The sequence below is a fragment of the Elephantulus edwardii genome, unplaced genomic scaffold, assembly GCF_000299155.1.
Source record: "Elephantulus edwardii isolate Elephantulus edwardi_28Jun2011 unplaced genomic scaffold, EleEdw1.0 scaffold00054, whole genome shotgun sequence".
NCBI classification, from domain to species: Eukaryota; Metazoa; Chordata; class Mammalia; order Macroscelidea; family Macroscelididae; genus Elephantulus; species Elephantulus edwardii.
The window spans coordinates 9,056,791-9,072,211 of NW_006399804.1; the positions used below are offsets into that span (position 1 = coordinate 9,056,791).

The window sequence follows — 15,421 nt, forward strand, 5'->3', positions numbered from 1 at the left end:
ATGCAGAACTTATATCATCCGGGAGGCTGGACTCTATGAGGAGGAATGTGGCATCAGGATTGGAGGAAGACTCATCAATAATCTGCATTATGCAGATGACACAACCCTGCTGCTGAAACTGAGGAGAACCTGAGGCATTTATTGTAGGTAAAGGACTGCAGCCTTCAATAAGAAAACAAAGACTCTCACCACTGAGCCAACTGGCGGCATCATGACAAATGGTGAAGAGGCTGAGATTGTTAACAGCTTCCGTTTGCTTGGCTCCACAATCAACACTCTTGGTACTAGCAGCCAAGAAATCAAAAGACAAATTTCACTGAGAAAAATCTGCTGTAAGGGACTTCTCCAGAGTACTTAAAAACAAATGCTCAGGCAATTCACAATGACATGCTCTGCATCAGAGAGCTGGACAATGGCCAAGGATGATGGAAGAAATGATGCCGATGAGTTATGGTGCTGGAGAACAGTACTGGATATACCATGGACTGCTAAAAGAACAAATAAGTTCATCCAAGAGAGGGTGAAACCAGGCTGCTTCTCGGAGGCAAGGATTTTGAAACTCCGTCTGACTCTCTTTGAGCATGTTGCAAGGAGAGACCAGTCCTTGGAGAGGGACATCATGCTTGAAAGGGTGGAGTGAAAGAGAGGAAGACCCTGGATGAGATGGACTGACTCAGTGTCTAGGGTAACAGGAGTAGGTGTGTCAGAGACAGTGAAGTTGGCTCTAGACAGAGCAGAATTCAGGGCTGTTTTACATAGGGTCACTAAGAATCACAAATAAATCAACAGCACATAACAACAACAACATGCTTAGTGTGTGTCTTTTTAAATAACTGAATTGTTGGGCTATTTGTATAATGATTATGTCTGGCTTCCCTCCACCTCCTCCGGCTTTCAGTATATGAGGGAGGTGGTATGTATAGAGGTTAGGAACGTGTACTCTGGAGCCAGAGTATCTGGGTTGGAATCTTTTATATTTATTAGCAGTGGACCTTGGACAAGTTAGTCAATAACACATCTGTTTCAGAGCTCTTCATCTTTAATATGAGGGTGGCAGTAACAGTACCTACGTCACATTCTTAAGATCACATGAATTTAAGTTTGCAAAGTAATTAAAATAGTGCCTCATACATAAGCACTAACAGTAATATATATTTAAAAAAACCACTGGAGTTAGCAATATATAAAGGTTTACTTCAAAACTGTATTGTTGAAAAGCAATGCATATGAACCTTGCAAGTAAACCAGTATAAAATAAAAATTTTATATTAAGAAAACATCTGTATTATGATAACAGCTAATGATATAGTACAAAATGTAAAATATACTCTTTCATTTAAAGGAAAAAATAAAATCTTGAATATTCATAAAGATGGAACAAAATCTTTAAAATAGCCATCACAATAAATCTGACGGCAAAATTGAATTATAATGATTGGGTAACCTGTCAAGAGAATAAAGCTACTGAGAGGAAATTTAATACAGTTTTAAACATTTAGAAATAGAGATGGAAAAATAAGTTTTAGAGACCCACTTTCAGCTTGATTATGGTTTTAAAAGTCTGACTACAATATCTCAGTCACAAAGGGACAAATGCTATATGGTGTCACTGTTGTAGAATGAGGCTGACATCGGGGTGGGGGTAAGACTGAGAAAAACCAGATAAATTATGTTTACTGAAAAAAAAAAAAAGTCTAACTACAGAACTGAGAAATAACTGAGATTTATTTTTAAGTTGATTCATGATGTTCTTTAAAAGATATGTGATGATATAAACAAAGTCTGTTAAATATATTTGATCTCCTCCTTATCTTTAATCTCCTTTCTTCACAGACCTAGTGCCAGAGTATTTATCTTACTGTACATCACTCCTCAAGCTTTATTTTATAGGGCATTTCTCGGAAATATATTTCAACAAATGTGAAAACATGACCTTTTCCAGAGGATTTTATTTGTTTAAATGCCAAGGGAATTAAAAGACTAATTTTTATTCCCTTAAACTTGCTTGACTGGCAACTGAAATAACTTCTGTTTAGAGAGCTGCTAGGAGAGTCATCTATAGCGTACCGCATAATTCTGGTAGTTAAAATCCACAAGTGACTCCAAGTGAAAAAGACAACTTGTCGCCTCTTGTTAAGTTTCACAGTCTCAGAAACCTGATAGTCTCATTATAAGTGCCAATAGACTAGATGGCAGTGAGGTAGATTTTGTTTTTTTGATTAAGAGTTTTCCATGATTAAGAGGATTTGATTTTACCAATTCAGGCAGAAGATAATTAGAACCACTGTGATGGCAGATACCTACATTTAATTTTACAAGAAGTAATTCTGGTATTCAATAGATATTTTAAGACCATTTGATCCAGCAATTCCCCTACTGGGAATATACTTTAAAGAAAACAGAGCCACAACTCAAACTCATGCTTATTGCTGCATTATTCACAACAAAGAGATGGAAAGCAGTCGAAATGCTGATCAAATCAAATGGATAGAAAAACTGTGGTACTTTCACACAATGAAGTATTATGGAGCACTGAAAAACAATGAACTCCTAAAACGTTACACAACATAGGGGAACCCAGAGGATATCATGCTGAGTGAAGTATCTTCGTCACAAAAGGACAAATACTGCATATCACTGCTATTATAAAATAGGATAGACATGAGGGGTTGGGGAGAGAATAGGAAGAGTGGCTCGATAATGAACACTACATTACATCAGATGAGATGAAGAACTGCCCAAACACAATATATGATGAAGCATTATATGTGATGAGGCATTATATGTATGATAACAATCTGGAACAAGAAGTGCATTGCAAAGTGGTCTGAAGGAGAGGGCAGAAAGGGAAAGGGAAGAAAATGTGCAACAATTAATACAAATATATATTTAATAGAGGTACAAGAATATGGCAAAAGAAATGTTAACATTTTCTCACTGAAAAATCTAGATGACTTTTACTCAATTTCTTGCCAATCACACTCTGAGACTACCCTCCAGCAGGTTTCTAGGCTAAATCACGGGAGGAGATTGTCTTTATTTCTCCTCAGGAGCTGCTGTTAGATTTGAACTACCAGAAAAGCACAGTCTTTGGGTTACCAGTATAACTCCCAACAGACTAGGCCACCAAAGCTCCCTAGATGACTTTAGTACATAATATTTTGCATTAAAAATTTGGACCCAATTCAAAAAAATATGGCTCTCAATTTTTATTCTTGTTTGCTTGGACGTTTGTCTTTCTTATAAGTTCACAGTTGATAAAGATCCTTTCTGCTATCATTTCTTTCTGGTTTTATTCATAAATTATTCTTAATGGCTGGTACTACTCTATACAGCTTCCTTTTGTGCTCAGGTTCTGGTTTTAATATAACTTTTACCTAGACAGCACCTCTCAACATTTCTTCCCACATCTCTTTCAGATTTGCTTTCTTTTTTTAGTTCCCAGTTATTTCAAAGAGATATTCTTAGGTGTTACATTATCAATTTTAATCTTTTATAAAAGATAGCTATTTTTAAATCTGCAATTAATGAAAAAATTAGAAACAATGTGCTAAAACTTCTACAATTAATTTACAAAAGTTCATTCTAGCTGTATGACTTTGAAATTTTTTCTAATATTAATCATGACACAATCTGATAGCAACAGTATTATCATCAATCTCACAGAATTAAAAGATCATGATTGATATATAAAAATACAGTTCTCTTCAGAACCAATGACTCACTCAGACCCATTTCCTGGGCATATATCTCTGTGAGTTGTTTTAATAGTTATGATGATGTGTGCAAGTCATCCTTATCTGATTCTTCCTCTAATCCTCCTAGTGACTAAGAAACAATGGCTTTTTGAGAAAAAGGTTTGAGTTTTTTCTTAAAACAAAGAAAACATTTTGCAAAATGTACCTGGAATTCTCACTTATCATCCAGCGCTTGGATTAATTTTCCTTAACATTTAAAGAATTCTTTATTAGTATTCCGATTCAAGAAGCAAATATGACAAAATTAACCTAGCATATTTTCTGAGTTTAGGCTTTCTTCTTTAATAAATTTCTCAAGCAGAGGGACCTGAAAAACAAAATTTAAGCCTTATGCTGTAATACTGAGAGATGCTACGGGCAATATACTGAATGACCCAGAAAACATAAAAAAAAAGATGGATAGGGAATACACAGAATTACTGTACCAGAAAGAAGCAAATGATACTGAAAAATTTCAGAAAGTACCATATGAACAGGAGCCAATGTTAATAAAGGAGAAAGTGGAAGTTGCATTGAAGGCACTGGCAAAAATAAGGCCCCAGAAATTGATGGGATTGACATGTTTCTATTAACAGATGCAGCCTTGGATTTGTTCACCAGTCTATGCCAGGGAATTTGGAGGATAGCTGTCTGGCCAATGAACTGGAAGAGGTCCATATTGTTCCCATTCCCAAGAAAAGTGATCTAACTGAATGTGGAAACTACTGACCAATATCATTAATATCACATATAAGCAAAATACTGCTGATAGGGAACTTCCAGAAGTTCAAGCAGGATTACAAAAGGCTGTGGCACCAAGGATATCACCGCTGATGTCAGATGGATCCCAGCTGAAAGTAAGAATACCAAAAGAATGTCTATTTGTGTTTTTTGACTATGCAAAGCCATTTGACTATATGGATCATAACAAGTTGGGGCTGACATTAAGAAGAATGGGAGTCCCAAAGGATTTAATTGTGCTCATGTAGAACTTATACCTGGACCAGGAGCCTGTTGTCTGAACAGAACAAGGAAACAATGCAAGGTTTAAAACTGAGAAGAGAGTGTCTCAGGGTTGTATTCTCTCTCCCTATCTAATAGTCTGGATGTTGTGCAAATAATCTGAGAGGTTGGACTCTATAAGAAGAGCATGACATCAAGTTTAGAGGGAGACTCATTAATAATCTACATTCATTATGCAGATGACACCACCTTGCTTACTGAAAGTGAAGAGAACTCAAAGCACTTTTTGCAGAAGATCAAGGTATGGATTGCATCTCAATGTCAAGAAAACAAAGATTCTTACCTCTGGACCAATAGGCAACAACATGATGGATTGAGAAGAGAGTGAAATTGTCAACAGCTTCATCTTGATTGGATCCACAATTAACACCCTTGGTACCAGCAGTCAGGAAATAAGATATATTGCATTGGGAAAGTCTGCAGTTAGGGACATCTCCAAATTACTGAAGAGTAATGACATCAGTTTGAGGACTAAGGTGCATCTGATTCAGGCAATAGTCTTTCCAATTACTTGCAATGCATCTGAGAGCTAAACAATGAATAAGGATGACAGAAAAAGAATTGACACCTTTGAGCTATGGTGCTGGAGAAGAGCAGGATGCCCAAGAAAACAAACAGGTAGGTCTTGAAGAGATTGCAGTCAGAGTGCTCTTTGGAGACAAGAATGATGAGACTTCACCTACTACTTTGGGCATGTTGCTAGGAGGGGCTGTTCCTTGGAGAAGGACATGATGCTGGGAAGCGTGGAGGGTCAGGGAAAGAGAGGAAGACCCTCAAGCAGGTGGACTGACATGCTGACTGCCGTAATGGGTTCTTGTGTGTCAGGAAGCATGAAGATGGCACAAGATAGAACAGGATTCAGATATTCTGTTGATCGCGTTGCTATGAGTCATACTTGACTCAACAGCACCTAACAACAACAAGATTACTTTCTATTTCTGTTAAGAGAAAATATTCATTAAAGCAAAACAGGCTGAGAAATGAGACAGACTAGCTTTCTGAGTGGACTTAAATCCAGGAGAATGACCCACTGTATTTCTCCAACATTTTCTCTCTTAAATAACTTGGATCTTGCAGAAATGAAAATTTGAAGCTTGTGATCTGTGAAAACAAAACTTCTCTGGAATTTATCTATCTTTCCTTTCGTATCTTCTCAACATATAAGGAAGGAATTTATAATGAATAATTATGTTTACATTGTCAATTATTCAAATCTGCTTCACATAAGTTTTTACTTTATTTTCTGCAAAGAACAGAATAGAATTAAATAAAGTATATGTATAAAATTGATTAAATCTAAAATTTAATATTAGCCATTCATGTACTTCTCCAATAATAATGTTGTTGTTTTTTGGTGCCAACTGAGTGGACTACAACTCAGAGTGTCCCAATGAACAACAGATCTGAACCCTGCCCTATCTAGCACCATCATGATCTGTCATTCCACCTTGTTGAAGGTCTTCCTCTCTTTTTCTGACTCTCCAGCTTTTCCAGCATGATATCTTTTTCCAAGGACTAGCAATATGTCTGAATTATGTGAAGGCAAGTTTCACCATCCTTGCCTTTAAAGAGTACTCTGGGTGTACTTCCTCCAAGACAGACTTAATTGTTCTCTTGGTAGTCCATGCGCAATTCTGTACTCTCCAACACCACAATTTAAATCAATTTTTCTTTTATTATTCTCATTTTCCAACTTTCAGATGCACAGGAAATAAATGAGTAAGACCTGGCTTACATCAGGCATATATGGGTCTTTAAATTGATACCCTTGCTCTTTAGCACTTTGTAAAGGTCCTTGACAAATGAACAGGTTTCCAAGGCTGTATACTGTCACACAGTGAGATTGATCATCTTTCTCCCATGGAGGGGCTAGAGAATTAAGACTCTAAGTGAGCAGCAAAGCAAATTTAAATAGTGAGTATGCACTATTTAAAAGAGTATTTAAAATCAACTCAAACTCACTGCCATCGAGTTGTAAGCAACTCAGAGAGAACCTCAAGCAGGATCAGTGACTGTAAATCACAAGGTAAGAGGTTACCCATCTTTTTGCTGAGGAGTCTCTAATAGAGTCAAACCAAAACCAAGACACTAACTTTGGGTTAGTGGCACAACTCCCTACAGACTAGACCAGATTACAGAAGTAGTCAATCTCTAAAAGCAAAAGGAGAGCAATCTAGACATTTGCAATTTATTAAAATTTATAAATTCTGAAGCATTCAGCTCCTACCCACAAAGCCAACTACCTCTATCAAGCATTTATAATCATCTTTTAAAGAATGTTCACCTAAATCAAGAAGCAGTTTTAACTACATTAATTTGCTGCTAACTTGTTAGAAAGCATTAGTCAATTACAAAGACGCAAAAATAGAACTGTCATTTAATGAAATGAAATCTGTTTCTTTTCTAAATATAATACCACACTGAAAGAAATGTCTTCTTAAATACTAAGCAATTTCTAAAATCTTACTCTATGACATTTTCAAATTATAACAGAAAAGATATGCTATTCCCAAAATATTTTTCTGCAAATTCAAGGAGAAACAGCTTTAGCAATCTAAATAGTAACTACAAATGGGAAAAATCTGTTGGGGATCTGAAAGGACGGTGTACTGGTGGGTATAGTTCAATAGTGATTCATTTTATAAAACACAATGAATGGAAACAATTGTATGAAACACAGTGTGAACAAAGGATAGTGTGAAATACAATGTTGTATATAAATGTTATATGCAAATCAATATAAAATAAAAATTTTAAAAATAACTAAGCTTGCTGTCATGAGCATGAGCCTTCTCTGCAAATAGACAGCACTGAAGAATAGATAAAATACCCTATTAATGAGTTAACTACAATCCATGATGACATTCCATCATGTTTCCAAAACTATAAACCTTTACAGGTGAATGTTTCTCCTTCTTCCATAGAGCAGTTGGTGATTTGGAATTGCCAACCTTTTAATTAGCACCCAAACACACAAATTGTCTCCAAACTGTCTTGAAAAATAGATACTACCCTAAAAAGCACCATAAAAAGTGGCCTCACAATGTTATAGAAGGCAGAGTTAAATAGAAATTCTCATCCACTTCCACTAGGAATCTTTCTGCAAAGCCACTTAGAGGTTATCAACTGGTTTCCATTTTATGCCTTTTAAACAGAAATAATAAGTGATAAGGGGGAAAATTCATATTACAGGATGGTCATTCCAAAGTATAATAAATTTTAATTAGAACCAATTTAAATATCTAACAACAGAGCCAAGTTGGTGAATTACGATACGGTTATTGATATGGCACTCTGGAGATATAACTCACAGGAATCACACTGCTAATCCTAAGGCCGAGTCTCTAGCAGCTCGGCAGCTCTACTCACGCAATTTATGTCCTCAGAAATGCAATGGAGGGTCAGCTATGAATTGGTTCTGATTGATGGCAATAAATATTTTGTTTCTTTTTAAAAAGAAGTCAAGATTGTGAAGAATTTTGAATGACATGAAAGAAATGCCCATAACATAATGCTTTTAAACAGTAAAATACTAAACTTTACAGCATGATCGTATTTTAAACATACACACATAATATTTTAAATAGAATATTTAGAATAAAGAGTGATGTTTACTCTAGTGGCATAGTCACTAGGGAATTATGCTACTAATCTAAACATAGAGCCACTGTAATGGTTTGAATCCACCAACAGCTATGAGAGAAAAATCGGCAATCTCTTACCATGGATTTACAGCCTCCAAAAACCCACTGGAAGGTCAGCTATGAGTGGGCTCCAACACAATGGCAATAAGATTGAGGTTTTCAGTTTTATTTTAAAAAGCCTAGCAAGTACCACTTAGAACACCATCCAGAGACCTCTTTTAACTTAACCATTTGCTCACTGCAGCAGAGCAATTAGTAGAACTCCTCCATAGTTTCCAATGATGTGCTTTTCACAGAAATAGACTGGCACAGCAACAGAGCTCCTGGTAAGATCAAACTGCCAGTCTGTCTGTCTGTCAGCAGCTGAGTACTTAATGTCCACGTCACTTATTTGTTACTTACTTATTTAATATGCTATAAAATGTCCTTCAGTATAAAAAATATACCTCATCATTTTTTAAAAACTGCATAGTATCTCATGAGTAAATAATAATATTTATTCATTTCCCTCTTTAATACAGATGGAACCTCAATATGAAGAAAAAAAAACCCTCACCAACTGGACCATAGGCAATATCGTGATAAAGACCGAAGCAGTCAAATATTTCATTTTACTTGGATCCATAATCAAAACTCAAAGGAACACCAGTAAGAAATCATAAGACATGTTGCAAGGAGAAAATCTGCTATCAAGGATCTCTCCAAAGTTCTAAAGAGTAAGGATGTCTGTTTAAAACCCAAGGTGCCCTGATCCAAGCTATATATAAATTTTTTTCCCAATTGTTTCCTAGGCATCTTTCAGATGGACAAGGAATAAGGATGACAAAGGAAGAACTGATAGCTTTGAACTGTGGTGATGGAGAAGAGTACTGACTAGCTCATGAACTGCCAAAAGAAGAATCTTGTCTAGGAGGAATTGCAACCAGGGTGCTCTTTAGAGGCAGGAATTGTGAAACTTGATCTCACATACTTTGGGCTTGTTGTCAGGAGGGACCAGGCCTTGAAAATGACATCATGTTGGGAAAGCTAGAGAGTCACAAAAAGAAAAGAAGACGCCCAACAAGATGGAACGATACAGTGACTATAAAAACATGTTTGAGCATGACAGCTCAGGATAGGGTAAGGGTCAGATCTGTTGTTCATAATGTCACCAGTGAGACATTGTTCACTCAGTGGCATGTAACAAAAAAAAATTCTTTGTAATTTAGATGTATCCATTACTTGTTGTATGATTTTTTTATTATTACTTGTAATTATTGTTACTACTACCTTATAGATAGATCAATCTCTCAGAAAAATGATGAGAACTAAATTATAATAAATTACTAAGCATGAAGTTGCTGACTCAAATAATTACTTTTCTTGTTTAGTTTTATTTTAGATATAAAATGTCAAAGTGTCCTCAATACATTGAAGAGTCAAATCACAAAACCACTAGTATTGCTATACCAAATCCAACCAAACCTACTGCTGCTGATTCAATTCTACCTTATAGTGAGGGACTTGACAGGACAGAACTACCCATAGCATTTCTAAGACTGTAAACCTATACTGGAGTTTACTGCCTTTTCTTTATTTTGCAAATTTACCAGTGGGTTTGAACTACCAGCTTCTCAACTAACAGCCCAATACTTAATTCTCTTCACCACAGACTTTTTCACTGCTATACTGTTCTCTGCACATTCTAGCAATAGTAGGGAACTCTGACAGCCTAGTGGCAAGAAGCTGCGCTGCAATTCTGAAGGCACACGGAGGGAGGCCACCAGCTGCTCTGTGGGAGAAGGATGGGCAATCTCCTCCTGTAAGATTAAATGCCTCTGAAAACCCACTGGAGGGTTGGCTATGAATCAGTTCCAACTCTATGGTACACAACAACAACAACAACATATTGTTATCTACATATTCCAAGCAATACTGGGTAGCTACTTTATTAAATCTTTACAAATAATGCAGAGATACAAGTTTTTATTGTTTCTTTTTTTTTTCCATTCTTTTATTACTAGTGAGGCTAAACCTCCCAGTTGTACAGTATTCTTAAGTCCTGTAATATAAACAACATAGAATATCTTGATACACCACTATCTATATTTAGTGTCAGCTTTTTTGTACCATTCCCATACAAAAATTTAAATTGCTGATGACAGAATAGCTTATATAACTTACTAGTAATAGTCAAAGCAAAATCCATGAGAACTGGTTAAGGAGGTTTAAAATACATAGAAATCACAAAAGCCAACCACAAATTGAGAAACTTGGGAGTAAAACTAACTCCCAAGATACAAAAGACCTACACAAAGAAAATGACAGAACATTTCTGCAAGATACAATAAAAAACCTAAAGAAATGGGAAAATGTGCCCTGTTTATGGATAGGAAGGCTCACTGTCGTGATAATGACAATCCTACCAAAAGCTATCTACATGTTCAATGCAATCTCAATCCAGATAACATGCTCATTTTTTCAAGGAGATAGAAAGGGAATTGTCAAGTTTATTTGGAGAAGAAAGAGACCCCGAATAAGGAAATCACTTCTAAAAAACAAATTAGGTAGGAGGCATAGCACTCCCTAACCTTAAAATCTACTACACAGTGGTAGTAACCAAAACAGCAAAGTACTGGTAGGTACAATGACAGTCACACAGACCAAAGCAACAGAATTGAGAACACAGAAATAGACCTTTTGTAATAAAAAACTGTTTTAGATCATTTCTTAATTTGCATCCAAAAATATAAATGTCTGTGAACATGTTTTTGGAAAATCTATTGTAAAATGAATCACTGTAATACATAACAATTTTGCATATAAAAAAAGTGCTTCCATATGGACAGAATGCAGAAATAACTCAACAGTTTATCAGAAAGTAAACAATTAAGCCTCCAAAGTCATTTGTAAGGACAAACTATTATTATTTTTAAATAGACTATTATTATTTTTAATAATCTCCTTGCATAATGTACATTTAAATAACTATGAAGTAGTACATATTCCAGGGGGGGAAATCCCCTGATACGACATAAATTTTTCTAAAAATTTATTAACTAGAAATAAGATATTAAGCATTCACATCAGTCAGAGCAGTGAAAAGAAAAAAGGGAATGATGTACTAAAAGAAGGGCCAGTAACATTCCATTGCTTCAGTAAAGGAACGGGTGCGTATTGGAACATCAGATGCCAAAGGCATTTCTTTAAATACTAACTGGCTATGTCATATCCCAAATTAACTATCAGAGGGTTTATTAGTATCATTATTGCTAGTGAAGTCTGGCAGATGAAAAGAAGTGATGCTGGAAGAGGAGGATGTAAGTTCAAGTTTAATACAGTTGTTGAAGGTTTGTGCCTAGTACCAATGCTAGTAACAGAGGAGGGAGTCTATAGTTAGTTATAGAAGTAAATCCAAAATATCAGGGATAAATATATATATATGTAGACTATGCTGACTACTTTTAGTATATTTGAGCCCTAGTGGCACAGTGTGTAATGTGTTGAGTGGCTAACCAAAATACTGATAATTCAGATAAAGTTACCATTCTGTGGGAGAAAAGATGAGACAGTGTGCTCCTTTAAGGACCCAGTGGAAAGTCACCATGAGTCAGAATGCTAAGTGAACTAACTCAGACAAATACTGTATAAGACCATTATTGCAGAGTATAGGATCCAAGGAGGGGGACGGTGGGGGAGGAGCTGAAGGGTGAGAATGAGGGGGGAGTAAACCATAGGGATGCACAATCTGATGGGGGGGGGTTTGAAGGAAATAGGAAAGATTAGGTGTGAAAAACAAAGTATTAGAACTTTGTAAATAAACCAATATAAAATAAAAATTTTTTAAAGACTTCTTTAGCAGCTGATTGTAATGTATTGTTTGATTTTCTTACTGCTGCTTCCTTGGGTGTTGACTGTGGAATACAAGTATAATGAAAATCATTCTGTCTCTTCATTTAACATGACGCCTGGCTTGGAACAGGCACACCTCTTTAAACTGACATCTTTTTTTACTGGCACTTTAAAGAGGTCTTTTGACAGGAGATTTGCCCTGAACAACATATTGTTTAATTTCTTGACTGCTGCTACCATGAATGCAGATTAAGAATGAAAAATGAAATCCTTGATAACATCAATCTGTTCGCTGTTTATCATGATGTGACTGATTTAGGTGTGAGAACTTTTGTTTTCTTGATGTTGTGGTATAATCCATACTGAAGTCTGTAGTCTTGAACATCTTTTATTGCAAGGGTTCCAAGTCTTTTTTTACTTTCAGCAAGCCAGAACATATAATTCGAATAAGGCAGGTTGTTGTTCAATCTTGATACTATATCCTTCTTCATATATAGTACAACTCATCAGACTATTTGCCTCCCATCTAGATAGAACAGGTATGGTAAAAGGATACAATCCTTGTTCAGTACACTCGTTCTATTCAGACAACTGCTTCTTGATCCATGCACATGTTCTCCAAGAATACAATTAAATGTTCTGGAATTCTCACTCTTTTATCCATAATTTATTATGATCCACAAAATCAAATGCCTTATATGGTTAATTAAAAACACATAAAATATCATTCTGAACTGTCTGCTTTCAGCCAAGATCCAACTAATATCTGCAATGTCCAAACTTACTGCTTTCAAGTCAGAATCAACTCATAGCTTATCCTTCAAAGTCTTTAAATTCCATTAGAGGAGAGTGCCCCTATTACTCCATGGGAGATTATGGTGGATTTGTGAATGTGAACCTTAGAAAAATTAAAATAAAAACTATAATGAGATAATAATCTTACCTGCACTAAAATGAAAGTCATGTTTAAAAGGAGAGGGGCAAGGATGTGAGGAGGCTCCATCAATCTCAATAAAGTAAAAGCATTCACATTGAGAACAGGGGCTAGGAAAGGATGCTCACTGTCACCACTTCTATTCAATATTGCATTTGAAGTCTTAGTGGAGCAAGAAAGAATTAGAAGGAATTAAGAGGCATCCAAATAGACAAACAGGAGGTAAAACAATCAAAATGCAGATGATGACAATATTTAGAAAATCCTAAAGATTCAGCAAGAAAATTGTTGGCTATAGATGGCCAATTTAGCAAAGTAGCAAGATATAAGATCAACATACAAAAATCAGTTGGTTTTCTCTACAGAAACAAAGAGGGCATAGAAAAAGGAAATAAAAACAACAAAAATTACAATAGCTAACCACAAGATGAAATATTTAAGAATAAATCTAACTAGGGATACAAAAGATCTATACAAAGAAAATTACAAAACACTACAAGAAACTAAAAGAGACCTAGAGAAATGGAAGAATATACCATGTTCATGGATGTTGTTATGTGCTGTCAGTAGCCTGTGACTCATAGCAATCCTACACACAATAACTCTGAACTTTGTCTTATCCTAAGTCAGCTGTATGTCTCCAGTACACCTATCCCCATTACTCTAGTTACTCTGTTAATTCATCTCATCTGGGTTCTTCCTCTCCTGCGTTGTCCCTTCACCCTTCCAACCATGATATCCTTCTCCGAACACTGATTCCTCCTGGCTAAATGCCCAAAGTATGTGAGATGGATTCTCAAAATCCTTGCCTCCAATGTTATCCAGCACAACTCAAAGGCATCGAGTCTTCTTCTGTAATCCTTGGTCACTATCCAGCCCTTTGAGGCATAGCAAGTAACTGCAAAGGACATGGCCGAAATCAGGCTCACCTTAGTCTCTAGACAGACATCTTTGCTCTTCAGCACTCTGGAGAGGTCCCTGACAACAGATTTTCCTAATGCAATTAGTCTTCTGATTTCCTAACTGCTGATGCCAAGAGTGTTGCTTATGGAACCTAGCAAACGGAAACTGTTAACAACCTCAATCCCTTCTCCATCTATCACAATGCTGCCAATTGGCCTAGTGATGAAAATCTTCATTTTTCTTGAAGCTGAACTTTAATCCATATTGCACACTATAGTCCTTGATCCTCTGCAGCAAATACAACAACAGAGAATGTAACTACTCGAAATTTTTCTATAAATGTGATTATTAAATAACATTTTAAGTTTTTATGCTTTAATAAATGACAACTATTTTAATATTTAAAGGATGCTATTATAATTCTGCTCAATGCCACCAAATGTCACTCTCCAGACAGTCCAATATTGAGCCCACTAATTTGTTGTAATGGCCATTCAAAATTCACAGAATCTTACTTACGATTACAGAGTTCATTATGAACATTAACAAGTTACAATTCTGGTTAGAAACAAGATCCACTTCAATCAGGACATCTCCTTCTATGCTCACAGGCTTTTGGACCTTAAAGCTTTAGGCCAGTATTATAAAGCTCTTAGTCCTTTCAATTACGGTGTTTTCTTCCCACTCCTACCACCCCCAAACTCCCAACAATCTTGGACGAAAGCCCCTAGCCCTGGCTCAGGTTCTCCACTGCTGTGAATACTTCTTTCTTGACAAGGTCCCAGTTTGACTGGCACAGGAAGCTCTGTCCTTCAGACATGTGCTGCATTCTCTGCTGCTTCTAACTGGTAGTAAGGTTCATATAGCTAGCATCACAAGACTGACCAATCCTACTATTAGTATCTATAGACTTAGTTTGCTTGTTCCTACTCAATGGTACTTATTCACTTCGTTCACATCATTAGCATAGCCCCATCTAAGCATGTAGCAAAAGTCAAAGCAGTGGGCTAGAAAAGTCATTGTGACAATCAATCCATTTAACCACAAATAAAAAACAACAAATATAAAAATATCATTTCTGTTAAGTGCTTGTCTCAGAGTATTACTCTAAACCAGCCAGGGCTTTGAACTGGTTCATTCAGTTCAACTTCCTGCTAAAACCAGCATTTCCACCCCAGATATGCTGCATCACAATTTATAGTTCAACAAGATCCCCAGGTGATTCTAACAGATGACCACGTCTACATTATATGTACATTAAAAATCACCTAGGGATCTTACCCATGTTTATCGCAGCTTTGTTTACAATAGCAAAGAGTTGGAAGCAGCCTAAGGGCCCATCAACAAAC

General features: G+C 36.2%; 1 protein-coding gene across 1 annotated transcript in view; it reads right to left on the bottom strand.

Moving 5' to 3' along the window:
• Nucleotides 1-13,199, bottom strand: part of ARHGAP21 (Rho GTPase activating protein 21) — a 135,348-nt gene extending 122,149 nt beyond the window's left edge. The window contains exon 1 of the mRNA XM_006887105.1: nucleotides 13,179-13,199. Within this exon, the coding sequence (XP_006887167.1) occupies nucleotides 13,179-13,199 (21 nt within the window). The remainder of the gene's footprint in view (nucleotides 1-13,178) is intronic.
• Nucleotides 13,200-15,421: the final 2,222 nt, after the last annotated feature.